At 35.5% G+C, this 18,615-nt stretch overlaps 3 protein-coding genes across 8 annotated transcripts in view; 2 read left to right on the top strand and 1 right to left on the bottom strand.

The window, feature by feature from the left end:
• LOC134743801 (synaptotagmin 1) overlaps positions 1-15,732 on the top strand; it is a 30,723-nt gene extending 14,991 nt beyond the window's left edge. The window contains exons 5-11 of one of the 4 annotated variants that reach the window (XM_063677469.1): positions 434-526; positions 994-1,188; positions 1,336-1,512; positions 5,724-5,832; positions 6,714-6,847; positions 9,367-9,571; positions 10,920-15,732. In XM_063677469.1, the coding sequence (XP_063533539.1) occupies positions 434-526; positions 994-1,188; positions 1,336-1,512; positions 5,724-5,832; positions 6,714-6,847; positions 9,367-9,561 (903 nt within the window). In that variant the 3' untranslated portion in view covers positions 9,562-9,571; positions 10,920-15,732. Of the gene's footprint in view, positions 1-427; positions 527-993; positions 1,189-1,335; positions 1,513-5,714; positions 5,833-6,713; positions 6,848-9,366; positions 9,572-10,919 lie in introns of all 4 variants that reach the window. The other 3 variants (XM_063677467.1, XM_063677468.1, XM_063677465.1) reach the window with 3 other exon arrangements.
• A 967-nt stretch (positions 15,733-16,699) lies between these two features.
• Positions 16,700-18,615, bottom strand: part of LOC134744246 (electron transfer flavoprotein regulatory factor 1) — a 225,484-nt gene continuing 223,568 nt past the window's right edge. The window contains exons 2-3 of one of the 2 annotated variants that reach the window (XM_063678001.1): positions 17,079-17,182; positions 16,700-16,962 (exon numbers count right to left, since the gene is read on the bottom strand). In XM_063678001.1, the coding sequence (XP_063534071.1) occupies positions 16,747-16,962; positions 17,079-17,123 (261 nt within the window). In that variant the 5' untranslated portion in view covers positions 17,124-17,182 and the 3' untranslated portion in view covers positions 16,700-16,746. Of the gene's footprint in view, positions 16,963-17,078; positions 17,220-18,615 lie in introns of those variants that run through there. The other variant, XM_063677997.1, reaches the window with a different exon arrangement.
• LOC134743414 (cilia- and flagella-associated protein 44) overlaps positions 17,526-18,615 on the top strand; it is a 34,291-nt gene continuing 33,201 nt past the window's right edge. For both annotated transcript variants that reach the window (XM_063676811.1, XM_063676806.1), the window contains exons 1-2: positions 17,526-17,640; positions 18,009-18,162. In XM_063676811.1, the coding sequence (XP_063532881.1) occupies positions 17,610-17,640; positions 18,009-18,162 (185 nt within the window). In that variant the 5' untranslated portion in view covers positions 17,526-17,609. The remainder of the gene's footprint in view (positions 17,641-18,008; positions 18,163-18,615) is intronic.

Here is an 18,615-nt window from a genome sequence, read left to right as displayed (position 1 = left end):
CAAGTTGTATCCCTATGCTTCTTAGAAAAAGGGTAAAAAATCTTGACGTGTTTTTTTAATTATTACTTATGAAACCAAAAATAAGTAAATGATCATTTCGGCTATATATTTTTTACACATTTGTTGTGACTTTTTTTCAGAAGTCTTTTTCAATAAAAAGACACGTCAATATTGTTTACCTTTTTTCTTATGCTAAAAAAACGAAGTATACCTACAACTGTACTATCCGCAAATCAAACTGATGAGTCTTAAACTTGCATTCATACTTGTAAGGTAGCATGACAGATAATAATAATATGCCCCCAGTTGTCAGTTTGGTTTGCGATTTTAAAGTAGATACCACTGAAGAGGAACAAAGTTAAAGGGGTCATGTTATTTATAAGAAATATGATTTTCATGTGAAATTTGCCGCGGGACGTGAATGTAGGTTCAGCCGGACATGGAGGAGCTCACCGAAAACGCCGAGGAGCCGGACGACGGCGACTCCAAGAAGGAAGAACAGAAACTAGGGAAGCTACTCTATAAGGTGCGTGACTAGGCCAAAGGGACGAGGCCCAGGTTTGCTAACTGTGTGGTATGTTGCTCCTGATTGTACATACCATCACATCCCGATTTCATATCACAAGATTAGAGAACACAGGAAAAAGGGAAAGATGCATGTGTCATTTACATACAAGCAACAACCTCATAAAATTTGTCGTATGTAGAGTATAATTATGGTTTTCCCGATACCTATTTTAGAGCCAGCGTTCCGTTTTACGTTTCGTTAAGGCTTTATTTACTGAGCCCGTAACTCATTCCGCCAGTAAACACATTACGATTAACCGAGTTTATTTCTATCATCAAGTATTAAGCATGTTTATGGGTCATCTTAATTATACATCAAAAAGGAAATTCCATTTATTTGTAGACATTTTGTTGACATATCGCATTAACTACAAAACTGGCAGTCATAGAATAGAATAGCTATAAAATGTTGTAATATTCTTTCAGCTCGAATACGATTTCAACAGCAACAGTCTCTCTGTGACTGTGATTAAAGCAGAAGATCTTCCAGCTCTGGACATGGGAGGAACTTCTGATCCCTACGTAAAGGTCTACCTACTCCCCGACAAGAAGAAGAAATTCGAAACCAAAGTCCATCGGAAAACTCTCAGTCCCGTCTTCAACGAAACGTTCGTCTTTAAGGTAAAATACATCATGTTTCTTTATCTGTTGCCATATAATATTCAAAGGGTTACCAATTATATTTCGAGTCACGTGTGTGGGTGGCTGGAGATAACGGCGAAGCCCACAATAACGAGTGTCTCGCGTAATGATTATATTTCTGTCCAGAGCGTTCCATACGCCGACGCGATGAACAAAACGCTAGTGTTCGCGATCTTCGACTTCGATCGGTTCTCCAAACACGACCAGATCGGCGAGGTGAAGGTACCGCTGTGTCAGGTGGACTTGGCACAGACCATAGAGGAGTGGCGCGAGCTTCAGAGCGTGGAAGGCGAAGGGGGGCAGGTGCGCACATTACACACACTGCCAGACGATAAGCCATACAACCCCCCATAACACTTTTGTAAATATGCTAGTGAACAGTAAAAAGGGGTTTATAGAAATTATTGAAAGCAGCGAAGGGAACGCAGTTTTGGCCTGACTTTATTGTCCCAAATATCAGTAAGAATGCTTGATCTTATAAACGATTTCTGCTTTTCTTTGTATATTTTCCAGGATTAGTTTCGATATCGTGAATTTCCTAATTTTTGGACAACAAGACTTACAAGAAATCTATTATTTTTTATTATTTGGGCTTTTAGTACCAATTAGAGGGTTGATTATAAGACACGTGTGCTTCTTTTATCTAATAAGCGTTTCCTGCAAAAATGGGCTATATTTTTGGATACCATAATTTCATGTGTTTTCTGTAGGTAAATACGTACATACTATAAAGCGAAAAAACGTGATTGGTAAAGTTAACAATGTTAACTCTTACACCCAGGTCACATCAACAGCGTACTGACTGAAGTACGAAACACAAACATGTAGTACACAAAACTGACAGGTTTTCGTAATACATAAAATAGATTAAGGTTGATACAAAGGTACATAAGATACGGAGAACTATCGAGACTTTTATAATTTTTTTCTTAGCTTAGGCTGGACTGTCAAAACCCACTTAATGATTGAGTTTTGGCAGAACAGCAATATTTTAATTATAATATCTTCTCAATGAGTATGCTACATCTATGCGATTGGGCATTTGAAATTTACTAACACCAGAATCTTAAAAATAAGTACTGAAATTCATATTCATTGAAAGGACCATTTACATTTTTTGAAATCTTACTGCACTTTTTTGATAAGAGGAACCTTGACAGAGAAAACCTACTTCATAACCAATTCTAACTTTGTAACATTTTTTGCTTAGTACCATTGTCACTGGAGAGTCAAGGCACCTCGACGTGGATTGATTCGTCATTTATTTTTCTGATAAAATTAATTTCGACAGCAGAAATGTATTTACTTGGTTTTTCTCTTTTTCTCCATATTTTCTCTGCTCTGCTTGGCTGTGTTTGATTGTGTCCTGAACAATCTTGCATGCCGCTTCAAAACCGAAATGATCATTCACGTAAGTATTATTTTGAGACACATCAAGATATATATATTTGGAATTGTATTTTGAACACGTTATTACTTGGACAATATTAATACACAAAAGAGCTACTTGTACATTTTTATGTTCAACAAATAATGTTTGGTTGAAGTTTTGACGCCAGAGTGGTCGCTGGCGCTAGGTTCCGCGTAGGACGGTAGGGCGTTACCTACATTCGATCCACACCTAATTCTGTAAGATTCACCTTATACCCGATATCACCTGTCGTACGTTTTTATTTCAATTTCATTTGTTCCATCCAACACTTTGTTTTGGTTTTATATTGCGGCTGGGGAATGTGCATGTCCGTCATTTAATTGTGCTCTTGTTATCTGTCTTGCCGATTAACAGACAATATGTTGCTTTAAGATTTCCTGTCGCGTACAAAATTTTACGTTCTTTTACGTTTGATAATAATGGTTTACCTCCGTAAGCATTCTAAAAAAATGTCTTCAAAATTAATCGAGAAACAAGTTGTCGCGAATTGGCAAACAGTAGTAGATGATGTAATTGTCTATACAGTGGGCACTCAAGTAATTGGCTATGTTGTTCAATATTATTATATATTGCTTTATCACATTCGCATCCGTCCGGAATTTACAAAAAGATATCCCATAAGCTACTAGAAAATAGCAATAGCAAAAATTTATTGCTATACATTAATATAAATATTGAATTCAATTGCGGTCCTGTTACAATAGCGATCAAACCGCCAAAATAATATAATCTAACAGTAATGTACCCAATGTTGTATATTTAATCGTATGTCACCCTAAACTGTTGTGCAAATATGTTACAGGTCCATTGTCCGATGACTGAAGGATCATGCCTTACACAATGCTACCAACTATTTAAGTAATAATATGCATGTCTAGTGAAGGAACGAGTAAAAAGGGGACATTATTTTTTAAGGGGACATAATTTGGCTATAGTAAATAGCGCCTATCTCTACATCTCGACATTTCTTTAAAGCTGTTTAAACTTCTCTATTGAAAACGGTACTGAATTATGTACAGTTCTACAGTTTGTTAATTATTTTATTAAGTACTCTGTTTGGTGGTACCGAGTTTGTTAATTGGAGCTAACATAATTATTCATTACAATTAACTTGTATTCCGAATCTCGTTCCTTTACGTTTATTTTCTTAGTACCTATAGTAGAACTTACGCGTGTTTACAGATGTTTAATGGTTTTAGAACATTATAATTTACAATTTCACAGATAGTCTTATAGTAGTATAACTTCGAAAATTATTGTCAATTTAAAAATTATTCTGCAAACTCGCGTAACTTTAACAAGCTTTGACTTTAGATCAACACTTCACGGCTGTGTTATTAATTGGTGTATGTGTGTTATGTACTACCCTACCCATCTGTGCCAATACGTACTAAATACAAATATGTGTGCCTGGATACCTATGTTTCAATGAAGAAAGTAACATAATATTATTGGACAAGTTTTATGGAATAATCTGATAAAATGAAGGACATAATACATTTGCTTTAATTTTGAAAATCGGTGTATGAAATGTTACTTTCTTTAACCAGTGTGTTGTGGGTACTTTATGTATTTATGTATGTTTTGTACCTGTCTTAGATAATTGCGATCTGTTTCTAAAATGGCTAGTCTTAATACAGATTAGTCTACTGAGATTTTATGGTGTGATAGGATGGAGTAGTGTAAAAAGAACTATTGTAACTTTCGAGTTGCTAAAAGTCACAGTCGACAATGGTTATTAGCCGCCATGCATAATAATGGTCATTTGCACCTGGCAGATGCCAAGTGTGTTTTTTTATTTTATTTTAAAAGGTTAAAGGTGTACCTGATATGATATGATCTGGGTGTCAAAAACAACAATTGGCTTCATTTCGGTAACAGATCGTAATAAGAACCTTCACTAAATGTTACAAATATTATACATATTATATTTATTATTTCAGCGGATACCTTGCTTCATGTATGCGAACGTTGGTGTTTTGTGTTTTGTCTCATAGTGTACCGAGTATGTTAAAATAATATATGTATCATGTTTATTTTTATACCTTAGATGGAATATCTATGTGCCAAAACGTTATTATGTAACGCAATGAGAGTGTCGTCAATTATGTCCGTATGACTAGCTGCAAACGTTGAGGCTATCTGCCCGTAGGCTGCGTCCTGGCACGAGACGTCGATACAGCCTTTCAATGTTGAAAAAATTAAGAAAGATGTTTTGCTTTGTTTCACGGAATGTTTTAACACATTTACCAATACTTACCAAACAATCACTTTACGCACTTAAAACATATTAGGAATTGAACAGTAACATTGGCATCAAACATTAGTCTCCCGCATTGAGAGAGAAAACCAACTGTTTTTTACAACACAATATTGGGGCACCCGTTTTTGCGCAGCTCAGTAAGCATTACATTGAAAAACCTTCTCATTTTTGTGAAAGATAGGTAAGACACAAACACTACTGAATTGGTCAAAAGAATTAAAGCAAAACATTCAAAAACATTAGAAAATCTGTATCGATATACCAATAACCATAATTAATGATACGCTTCTAGGTGAAACACGAGGCTACTGTTCTGTTTTTTTGTTTTTGTTGAGTGTCAAGGTATGAGCCCCTATGCCGCGGTATGGCCCGATGTGTTACAGCTTTTACCCAAGTTCTAAACGTTATATCCCTAACACAACTCCCTCGTCTATCTTCCACAATGTCACATCCAAATACCAAACAGTTCCAAATGAGCAAGTGAGCGATGGATGCCTTAGAAATCTCTGGGTTCATTTTTAACACACGATGTAGGAATTTAGAATTTAAATATTTTTAGATTTAACTACTGTTCCAGCAATGCATTTCATTAGTAACAACAAGGTAACTTGGGTGAATTAACACTAAAAAATAATGATACGTTTTTAAAAATAAATATAATATAATAAGTACATACGTTTGATATTAAAATCAACACAATTACAAGTCATAACTGTTCTAAAATGATTAAACTCGTAACATTTTTCATATTCGTACATTCGTTCAGAAACCAATGTGGGAGTAGAAGATTACCGATAATGCAATTTCCAGGACAACAAGCTGGGAGACATTTGTTTCTCCCTGCGATACGTGCCCACGGCCGGCAAGCTCACGGTCGTCATCCTCGAAGCCAAGAACCTAAAGAAAATGGATGTCGGCGGCCTATCAGGTAACCTTCGCTTTATCTTTCCACCCATAATATGTGTAACTCTCTTATAGCCTACAAACCAACACCGATAACACGCTGGGACCACTGGGATTAGGGTAAAGAGTTAACCTTGTGCGTTTTTTATATTTGCTTACCTTAAAGTTAGAATAGAACCCAGAATAGTACCCGTACCACGAGTCACTGACAGTGTCAAAACTGACATATACGCTAACGTCTACGTAATTTACTTTCTATACGCTCGCACTAATAGGCTAGTACGAGCGAGATGCGAGATGAAAGTAAGTTAAGTACGTTCTTGATAGCGTATGATAGCCACATAATTAGTTCTCATTGAGCATGTTTAATTACAGTCACTTTCCTCTTTTTACATACCTACTACATGACCTGAGGGCCTACCGCGACCAACGTTCCACGTGTTGCCTCTCTGTCGCACTTGTAAATTCGTACGTAAGTTTGAAAGGGAGGCAACACGTTGAACGTGGTTCGCGATATTAGGCCTATTGACTCCTAGTAGATTATCCAGTTTGCTCATTCTCACTTTTTGAACTCGATTGAACGCTTATTAACTCCAAGCATTAACCGATTCATAATTCTACACTAGGCTTTGAACCACCATATCACTGGCATATACCATACATTGCTTTTATTAAGATCTAAAGAAATTAAACTGAATGAAAACGGCTACTTCAATATCATTTAATTTGAACTTGGCGCTTTATTATCATACTTATTTAAATTGGACTAGTTATTCCTAGCATTTTCAGAAGTTTCTTCAGATCTAACAGTGTGGCATAACATGTATTAAATATGAATTTGTACATGTACGATATTATAATGATAAATTTCTCTTTTTCATATCCTGCTCCGTTGGGCGACTACAGATCCGTACGTAAAGATAGCACTCATGCAAAACGGCAAACGACTCAAGAAGAAGAAGACAAGCATCAAGAAATGCACACTGAATCCCTATTACAACGAGTCATTTACTTTTGAAGTACCATTCGAACAAATACAGGTGCGAGCCGAGATTGGAACAAAATCGATGTCGTAGCGCCTCAAGCTTAGGCAATTTTTATATACAAATAAAAGAGACAGCATCAATGTATTACTAGAAAACTGGTTCAATTTTAATTCTAGTTTATTTAGTAACACTTTGATGTTCTTGATTCTAAGACTGAAAATAGCATATTGCTTTTGTAAAATTGCCTAAGTGATGCGCAGTTTGATGTTGTGTCATTGTTGTGAATATGGGTACACACACCACTTGCATCCAAGCCGATCCTACTCCTAACATGGACTGAACAAAATTTGCTTTCGGATTTTTCGTTCCTTTTTTTTGCAAAGATGTGTGAACAGAATACTTAACAGAGTAAAAACGACTCAATATCATTAAAAACACAGAAAAAGACAAATTTTGGCAAGGAGGTATACTTAATTTTATTTTTTTATACTTAATTTGTATTGACGTTTATATGTAACGAGAGACCCCAAAGACACGAACTGTGTAAACTTCAGCACATCATAAAAGGTTGATTTCTCTAACAACTTTTTAACAATCAGGTATCGAGATATGATATGCGACGAATTAAAACTGCATCTTTGTTTCGTTTATGTTATTGTTGTTTGTGATGCTAGCTAGTAATTGACGTAGCAACCTCATGTTCTGTGTCTGTATCCTGTTATGCGTTCATGATTGTCTCTGGTCCTCTCTTCCTGCCCTCCTGCATCCTTTATCCTTCGTTTGAAGCCAACTTCGTTAGGACATCTCTTAGTTAAATGTAAACCTTTTGCTGTAACAGGACGTCTCAGGAAAAGGTATCATTTGCATGAATCTCCTAATCAGATTGGCTTTGAATATCGCCCTCTGATATCTATACCCAAAAAAGTGGTGTTATGAATCTCCCCTCGTAACTGCATTACAATTTGGTAACTTCAGATTGTAATTACTTATGGTTTAAGGAATCCAGTCCTACGATCTTCTTCTGCTTATCTACGGCTTAATATTTACCTTTCTTTATACTATTTATTCCATATGATATTTCTACCCACGGTAAGTTGCGACAGACCCAGTAGCTAGTATTGGGCATGACATGGTACGCTTATACAATACTTACATTCTACAACATTTAATGCAACTTAATATGTACGTTAAAATATAGTCATTATTATTTTAATATTTTCTGGTTACATATACCTAACATAATTTCGATCACTGCACAATTTATCATAAGTTTGAAAAACTGCATTATCTATAACACTGGCATGCTTTATTCCTCACATTTATCACCAACTAATGCCATTCCTTATACATCAGACTAGTATTATGGATTTAAATCACGACTAAGTAATCGAATATCAAACTTTCCATTAACAAAACTGTTTTATACAAAACGTAGCTGAAAACATTTTATTTACCATTTGAACATTAATCATTGACCTTTGCGCAGCATCGCGTGACCACAGAAAGTTTGAATCAATACATCTTTTCGTTTTAACGATAATGTTTACTCGCTACTAAGTACGATACTACCCTTTATTTCATTTGTCCTTAATATTTCACGAAATACTTTTAACTTTTTAGATAATAAATAAAAACCTTATTTATTTCGTATCATTACATATTACGCTCATCGTTGCGTTATCGCAGAACAACATATTTATTACAAAGTGTTTATTGCTGTAATCGTTTCATATATGTACTTTATATTTTGCATGTATTTTCTTTCAAAATCCCTTTATTTTTATTAGTAACAGTGCGATACTGTAGGTAATTTTGGAAAATTTATTTTCAGTTACCTAATATTACCTACTTATGTATTACTAATTATTCACAATATTTATGACACGCTATTGCTCTGTTACCTAATCTTTGCTTTTGTTTTATATATTTAATGCATCATTACCCAAAACCAATCCATACAAAAGTTGATGTGTAATGTTGCTCGACCAGTGTTTTTCGTTAAAATATTAGTCGAAAAACATCAATATTTATTGGCTATCGCTAATTGATTAACGTAGATTTACTGGAATCGGCCTGAAATCACTTGCGTTATTCTCAGTGTTGTGAGTTTGGGCTCCAACTCGAGCCGGCCCGAAATCCGGCTAGGCTAAAATTAAGCTCCTTACAACCAAAAAATCTTGTCTTAGCCTCAACAATTTGAGCTTTTAAGGCTTGTGCGCTTACTTACAATATTATTAGTTATTGACTATTCATGCAACAACTGCAAGAAGATTCCGTAAACCGTTTTGATCTGAGTTCATACATGTTCTGATGTTTTGACTGGAAATTTTTACGATCATTAAATGTCGTACAAGTATCATTGTAATTCAAAAATATTTGGTCAGAACATTAGTCTAATATGATCCTTTGTGGCCAATTTCGAAAAAATCACTTGGTGAACATTTGTTGTTTGAAGGGTTGAAAAAAAAGACCAAAAGATAAACGCATGCGAAATTCACGCTACCTATATGTCTACATATATAATATCGGAAACCGAACATATCTCACCCAACTTGTTCTTAATCGGACTGCAGAAAGTGAATCTAGTGGTAACGGTGGTGGATTACGATCGCATCGGCACGTCGGAGCCGATCGGCAAGGTGGTGCTGGGGTACAATGTGCAGGGCACGGAGCTGCGCCACTGGTCGGACATGCTGGCCAGTCCGCGGCGCCCCATCGCGCAGTGGCACACGCTCAAAGATCCCGACGATGGAGAGAAGAAGGACTAAAGTGTCTCAGGTACAATTTCGTTTCAGTTTATATTTAGACTTACAGAATTATTTTTTTATATCAAACAAGCGTGCGGCCCGGCTGAGGTTAAGCGCCACGGCAGCATATGGACGCTCGCAACTCTAGTGAAGTTACACACGATCACCTTACGTACTTTAAGTACCATTTTGATATTCTAACGCCGTTTTGTTTTATTAATTCAAGCGTCAACGTTTCTACATCGTAACTTATACCTAAGAACATACTTACACTTTTTAATTTTGCAACGACTCGGCTTCAGCTTCATAAGTTTTAATTATGTAAATAGAAGTTTTGAATAATAGAAATTAAAAAGTAGTAGAAAGAGTAGTGGGCGGGTATTTTCTTGACGTTAGCTAGGTACTGAAAAAATCTTTATTTTACCAATTGTAACTATACCTATAGTTATTTGTTATACAAGGGTGCAAAGTTGTATTTTACCCGCGAGTGTAGAATTGAAACACGAGCAAGCGAAAGGATTCTATAGGTGAACCACGAGCGAAGCGAGTGGTTCTAAAATAGAATCCTGAGCGTAGCGAGTGTTTCAACACACGAGAAGTAAAATACATTTGCGCCCGTGTGCAACACAAAACTTTTCACCTCACTATAGCGAGGAAAGTGCAACATCCACAGGCGTTAGATCATCTTCATCACTGGAATCACTCATTTCTTTACGATATTAATAACAGAAAACTCTGGAAGTTGTGTATTTTTACGCGAGTCGGTGAGAAAAGGTTTTAAGTAAAAAAATTGTTGACAATGTTGACATTTCTCATGTATAAAAAGTCAACGATGCGTTTTGAAATTGCATCGACTCAACTTGTGGGTTTAGAATTATATTTAACATCATTATAAAAAAACAAACGTTTCTTATGGAATTTTAAGGTTTATGACTTAAAATCATTAAATAAAGCTAAATTTGGTATTTTTTATTAGATTCTCAAACCATTTATTTAATGATAATTAATATCGAACGAACCATTATCATGAGCGTTTTACGTTTTGTTATCTGTCAAGCTACTTAAACACGCTCCATCCAAGGTCAAATTACTTTCCCCACTAGTGGATAAAACGCGTTTTTCCCCGCTTGTATTGAAGGATAAACGACAACTTTCCGAGCTAGTGAGGGGAAAAATTTATTACGTAACCAGCTTTTTTAGAAAGACGCAATTCCCTGGAGTACTTTTATTTCCTTTGGAAAATCTGTTGATACTTAAGAATTTTGTGGAGAAAGTACAAAACTTGCTTAAACTTATTAGATTCCTATGTTGAGACAGGTTGGTACATTTTTAAGGTTTATTTTGTAACATACGGTTAGTTAATACATTTCGTTTTACAGGATTTCATCGGTTTCCATAATGGTGATGAAGATCGACGACAACTTCCGAGAGAAGACGTACCTACCATCTTACAAGATCGAAGAGTATTTTAGTTCGTACTATAAATTTAAATATTTTGCTAGTTACAAAAATATCCAGGATAATTTGAATGAGAAAATATTTATATTATATTAGGTACGTTAATATTTTTCGCTATTGCGTCGGCGGCTATAAAATTGGCTGTTTAATGTCGTTCCTTTGTTTACAAATATGGCTTAATTAAGTAGGTGTTTACCTATTGGCTAAGTACTTTCAACAACTTACCCACGTGTCTTTCAAAAGTTACCGGTCGGTAAACTTGCAAAATATTTTCGAAATCTAAAAATATAACTATTTTACTTTGAATTCCATCGTATCCTAAAACAAAATCTAGATGGACAGAGGAATGATGGCCGTATCGGATAAATGGGGGTTGAGATGTCGTGACTATTGCAATAAATGTCAAAATTTTGACTCCCCAGAATAAGTAAATTAAAACTATAGGGTCGGGTGGGGTAAGAGAAACACCAGGGCAAGGGAAACACTTGTATGGAATCTTCATACTGTTTCTCTTACCCCAAGCAAATCACTTACCCAACTTGAGCTTATCAAAATTTTCTTGAAAACAAATTAATTTCCGATTGTTTTAACGTTAACGTTTTTTTTGCTTAGGTACATAAAATCCAAAATGTGAAACCGCTAAGACCTAGTCGAAAATGGACATTTATGTCGACACATAAATAATACTCGTATAAGTAAATTGTTGTGAAACCGGCGGGGATAGAGTGCGGAGTAGGGATCATAGTCCGGTAGACCCCCTTGCTTCCACGATAGCGTACGAAGTTTGCAAAACAGTTGAAAGCCCTTCTACTGCGTTACGATGCGTCCACATCTTGCGAATATGTACGCGATTCGTGAATATTCGTAAAAGGATCGCCAGCAGTGTGAAAGCGGCGGTTGGCACACGAGCGACGCATTCGCCAGTTTTGGACGGTTCTTTACCAACTTAAAAAGCGGTATGGATATAATAAATCCATTAGTTAATACCTACTACTTTTTAAAATGGTGTGGTAGATTTGTGAATTAAGCCTGTAAGCACTAGCGTCTATGTACACACTGGCATCTCTCTCGATCTTAAAAAATATTTTTAAGTGTTAAAAAAATAAATGTAATAAACGCTAGTACTAGGCATGGGAGTTTGGGCTTTCGTGTGACATAGTTTTAAGTGGAAAGATTCACTTGAATTGCCTATTTATATATTTATTTCATGTAAAACGCTGGGTGGTGGGGCAATAGACCTAAATATTTTTACTTGTTACGTAAATTAATTGATATATAAGTAGTTACTTACCAAGAAACATTTCTTGAAAAGCTGACACTTACCTGAAATAAAATAAACAGGTAGCTCTAAACAAATGTACATTATTATATTACATTGTTTTAGAGAAAGGGTAAAATGGGGTAAGTAACAGAGATATAATAATATACTAACAAAGAGAGCTTTTAAAATTATCTATCCAAATTATGAATAATGAACGTAACACCTCGGTCCTTTCTTATCTATTAGTGGATAAGGGACAGATACTCTGCGTGAACAATCAGGCCAATTTGAACGTGTCATTCAGTTATCGTGCATTTCGCTAGTATTTGTCCGTACATACCTACCTACTTATTGGAGCAAGCGCGACGCACGATAATTAAATAACATACATACAAAATATTATTCTGATGTACCTACGTTCAAATTGTCCTGAATGTCGAGTTTGTTTACTGGTGTACCAGGAGCGCAGAAGAATAATGAAGTTTGCTTAGTTTAGTGTATCTGTCAGATGAAATGTTAAACGCTCCGCAAGCGCGACTTGTATGCGATGTACTACGTCGTAGCCCGTAGCCCGTAGCCCGTAGGAAGTTATCCCGCATGTACAGGAAAATATCGCTAACTGCGCCCGGCCCGCTATGGACCGGCAATTACTTAGGCCCTATCTCGATAATCGAAATTTCGTTATCTGCCTCTCTATCACTCTTGCATGTAGAGAGGCAGATAACGAAATTCCGATTTTCTATTATCGCGGTAGGTAGAACCTCTGATATATTTCGAACTGCCCGTGAATCTCGCTCGCGCTTGTAATATATTTATGCGAGCACGCTTCACAGAGAGTAATAATTAAAAAACAGATTTTTAAAATGAAACCGTAAAAATATGATAACATCAGTGCGTTTTCGTTCACATATGGAGATCAACGGACTGAAATCTGTATCAAAAAGGTATACTTTCCGATTACTTCAAAGAGCGTACTCCCAACATAAAGGCCGGCTAACACACTTGCAGCCCCTGGTGATGCAGGTGTCTGTGAACGACGGTAATTACCGTCATGTCGACATGTTTACCATCGTAAGCAAATTGCTTAGGATGGTAAACATGCGACTCGTCTGCTCGTTTGCATCTTAGGTATATCATTAAAAAAACGTAAACAATAGAATTTTAGGTCTCTGCCCCGTCGACCTGGCGCTAAAATCTTTATAACATACTATGACCATTGAACTATTATTAACGTATAGAACCGGCACAGAGAACCAGTATTTTGCGCCATAAGTTGCTGCCGTTTTGGCATCAAACCATAGAAGCGGAACGTGAATCTCGCGACCTAAACGCGTAAGTGCCATGAATGTTACGGCGCTTACTACGTTTCGGTCGCGTGGTACAGGTTGTGATTGCGACAATTTCATTGTTTGGTATGTCGTCTCTATAGTAGTAATAACTCAGTGACTATGACTATGTAAATAAGTTACATCGTGTTAAATTTACAACATTCTATTTTACTATCGTAAGTGTTATAGTATTGATACCCTTTTATTATGGTAAAGTTCCTCCATGAACGAGAAAATCCTTATATTTTATTATAATTAGCAGAGGCACCATCGAAACTTAAAACTAGATCGATAAATTAAATCGCGTTTCTTTGCCCTTGAGTGTAAAAAGGGTTCTGTAGAGATTGCTCGCTTGAAATCTCTATGCTAAAACTTGTACCAAACAATAAACGTATCTATCTAATTTATTTTACTACAAAAAAGTAACATATTTCCAAAAAGAAGAAAACTACACAGAAGAATTTTTTTATATAAAAAATTTGGATTCTTTCTCTTTCTGCGAGGAACAATTAGGCCTATTGAATTTATCTTTTAATTTTAAGTCATTTCATAACATTCCCACCGCATTTTCAAAGAAAAGTCCATCAAAATAGTTGAATATATAATTATGTTAGTTAATTCAATCTAGGTAATTTATTATGTTTGCGAAAAAATATTAATAATACATAGCAAATGGCGACTCAAAACCGTGGATCATCGAAACTAGTCAAACTTACTTATAGACCACGATAATAAACTTATAATGTATTGTTAAATAGTTAGAATGTAATAATTGATCCCTTACCATAATTATTCATGGTTAGGCAGGTTTAATTTATTTAATTGTGTTTTAATCATAAGTAATTATTCCAGTTTAGGCTCATTACATCATATCCAACTAAACGAGAGGGATGCAGCTATATGTCAGAAAGAAAAGACTATATTTCTATCTTGCACTAATGTGGCTGGATCTCTTTCCATCAGACAGTTGAGAGATGTAATAAAATCTTAACGTGACGTCTGATAAGTGAATCAAGAATATAACTTATACCTAGCTAAAGCTTGACTGTTGTTGATCTCAAACCTATGTGTTATCGTGTATATAATGTAATCACATGTTAAATTTCACAATCACTTTATATCAATGTATAGGAGTAACGAAAGGGCTTCAAGTACATTAGCTGTGCACCAACACGAAACAAGTAGAAATAGACGAGGTTCCAATTAAGCGAACAATAAATATAACTATTGTTAATATAGATTGTACAGCCGACCCCAACAGATTCACCGTACACACATTACGCAAAAAAATAAACTTCAGTCATATTTAATTTCATATTTGTGTTACTTTGGTTACTTTCATATTATATTGGTGTAACGGTGAATGTTTTGGGGTCATTCCTATTAAAATTATAAAGGCACGCCAGTACAGCGGTCGGGCCTCAGTAGTATGACAATATGGACATTCAGCGCTATTTATGAAATTTTGTAAACGTAATGATAAATTGCAATATGTGAATAATCTCTAATATAAAACCACACTTTGAAATTATAGATGAGACATTTGTATTTTCAAGCTGTTTATGACCGTGGTCTTCTTATATTAAATGGGGACAATTATATATGTCAACATTACCTATTTCAAGTAGATGTACTTCTCAATACCTTTAAATTAAATATTGTACATGTTGGTATTGGTGTGTTGAGCAGTTGTAATATTACTTGCTGTTTGTTACAAAATTTAAAATTGAAATTTGCTGAACTAGAATTGTATAAATGTAACCAAAAATTTAAAATATAAATATAATTTACTGTAAACTTGGTTGAATCTAAATTAAAGCAGGGTTTATCTTAAATTCATTAACAAGTCATCTTGCACTGCACATAATACCCTATTTGCTGATTTCGTTTACACATATGTCATCAGTATTTGTATAGGTATTGTAGCCCTAAAAAAGGTATATATATATTAGTAAAAATTGATAAACTTGTCATATCACTTGCCACTTAAATAAAAATCATTATTAGTTTATGTTGCATTTGTTTACAGTTTTTGTAGAAATTATAGAATTTTGTTATAAAACATATTATAATTTTAACTAGAGTTTATATTAGTAATGAATTATGTAAGCTACAAAGAATGTCTATAATACATAATTACATAGATTTGTTGTTTTACTTTGAGACTAGCTTCTGCCCTTGACTTTGTCTATTTGGAATGATGATAATGATTCAAGCGTGAAGAGGTAACAGACAGAGAGACACAGTAACTTTCGCATTTATAATAATATCGGGTGGACTGCCACCAAATGGGAGGATAGGGCAAAATTTGTATATACTTCCATGCCCTTCTTATAGTGATTGACTAATACAGCTCAGAGTTTAATGTTTGCCCTACATTTTGCCCCAATACCTGCCAAAGAAGGCCAACTAGCCTTCCTACATCTAAAGTATGCCAGACCTAGTTGACTATTGCTTAGAATAAATATTTTATCATATTTTGTGCATAAGTTTGGAGTAGATACCTTATTCGAATGACCTAGAATTCAAACCCACAGCTTTACAGTTTCAATGTAGTAACTACAAATTTTGGATATAAATATTATATATCCAGTAAGTTCAGTCAAATCATGAAATCCAAGAACCAACCTTTGTCTCGCAATTCCTTAATCTGACTTCACCTTCAGGTATTTCAAACGGCCACCAAACTTTTTTCTGATGAAATAAAGACACAAAACATTATTATTGCTCAATATTTATTGACAATAATGGAAATTTAAAGTATTTACATTAAAAATATATTTCCAAAGAGTACTTACCTACTTTTAAAACTATCACAACAATTTTTGGGCATTTTTATTTAATGATGCACTATGGTTTGCAGAAGTCGCAACCAAAAGTGAGTATTTGATTCATGTTTTAACAGAAAGAAATAAAGACATAAATATAAGTTGGGATGTAGTGTACCGGTTAAAATAGAAACACCCTTTTATAACTAATAAAACAACAGTACCACTACAAACTCTACTAGATACATTTATACACTTTAATACATTATTAATAAAGAGCTATAAATTGTAAAACAATATTATTATCAAAAATAAACATCAACAGGATGTAACAATTCAACTTACATTACAAATATAGTATTTTACTCTGGTGCCTAATGGTAACTACATTTTAGAAGAATTTACCATCATAATATCTTCGTTTCATTGTACGGTATTTTTTTAGCATATACAAAGCCTCTATTTCCTTTACAACGTAGTGTCCATGTTTTATCATCATGTCGATCTTAGCCGGGTCCGTTTCGTTGCTGTTCTTGGTGAACACTTTGTGCAGTCGTTTTCGAAACAGATCGTAGCCTTGAGGCCAATCGCGGCCCAGGTACAACAGCTGCAAAACAATAACACATATCACTTAGCAAAGAAAGTTATCTAATCAAAATACCAATAACAATTTTAAAAACAAATGACGAAACGACCATAAGATTTATTTGAGTAAAACTATACCGTTTTGTAGAGATTGATTACAGCCGCTCTTTGCGATTGAGACATGTTTTGTTTAGGAGAATTCAGAACAAATATAATAAAAGTTAAAAGAAAAATAAGAGACTAAGTTCATAGTCCAAACATTAATGCATCAACATCAACACGGCCTGACATTGACAATGACAGATAGCACTGAAACGAAGATAGTAACAAATTGGGCAATGCTGCCAATAGTATAAATCACATGAGTTGTATTTTCCTAATTAAAACATCGTACAGCAAAAACCACGTGCTCTGTGTGCAATTACACTTTTGTTCCAATCGAAAATCATATGAAATTTGTTGCAGGGTCTATAGAGCCCTAACATTTAAAACTGAAATAAATTGGTTTTTTTTTAATTGTCTATGGTGTATTTCAAAGTTGGCGCTTGCTTCATCAAACGGGCCACTACTAGGTTACTAGGCAACAAAAATAGTTTAGGTAGATTTGCATTTATTGTAAGTTTACTTTTAGGTTTGCAATAAACTAAGGGATATAATCTACGCGTTGTGATGGCTGATGACGAAGAGTTACCCGCTTACGGTAAGTTTATATGGCTTTTCATTATGTAGGTACCAATAATAAAGTTCTTGAAATGCTCATGGTGTCCAACAGCGCTTGTTGATGAAAGTATAAGTATGCTATTGCTCTTCAAAGTAGAAATAGTGAAACCGAGTTATTATTACTATAGAGACGACATTGACCAAACAACGAAATTGTCGCAATCACAACCAAAACGCGACCAAAACGTCGTAAGCGCCGTATAATTCATAGCGCTTACGCGTTTAGGTCGCGAGATTCACGCTCGCCTTCTATGGTTTGATGCCAAAACGGCAGCAAAACTCATGGCGCAAAATACTGGTTCTCTGTGCCTGTCCTATGCGTTAGTAATAATAGTTCAATGATCGCAGACGGGGAAGAAGAAGAAGAAGGTGGATATATTGAGCCGGAAGATGAACACGTGGAAGAAGAATCCATACTCACAGAGTACGACCAGGATGATTTCTTCTCTGGGGCGGTCACTTCACCAGACTCCACTATACCTCTTGATTTATTCGAGTTTGAGTATCCTTTGGAGAATCATTGTTTTTTTTTTCAAACCTATTACTAATTTTATTGGTAATATTGCTGATGTTGGGAAAAAAACCGCCAGGCTCAAATGGGACTGGGCCGGCCACGTCTATCGCATGCATCCGGATAGGTGGGCTAACGTAGCCACCAAGTGGATGCCGGTAAAGAAGCGTGGGCGGGGTAGGCCCAGGAGAAGATGGCGAGAAAACTTTGACACCTTCCTTTACAACTGGCCGGAGGAAGCACAACATCGGGCGTTATGGAGAACCAGGGGAGAGGCCTTTTCCCAGCGAAGGACACTCAAATAGGCTAAGAAAAAAAAACTAATGGACAATGATGTAGTACTGATGCTAGTTTCTTTCTCGCGTGCCATTTTCTCTAGGTATCCGAGGTAGCTTAGCGCCACTTGCGCCATCCCCCTAACCCGGGGTTGACCGGTTAAACCGT

The sequence above is a fragment of the Cydia strobilella genome, chromosome 1, assembly GCF_947568885.1.
Source record: "Cydia strobilella chromosome 1, ilCydStro3.1, whole genome shotgun sequence".
Lineage (NCBI taxonomy): Eukaryota > Metazoa > Arthropoda > Insecta > Lepidoptera > Tortricidae > Cydia > Cydia strobilella.
Note: the sequence above shows the minus strand (reverse complement) of the source record. Positions and strands in the feature narration are given on the sequence as shown.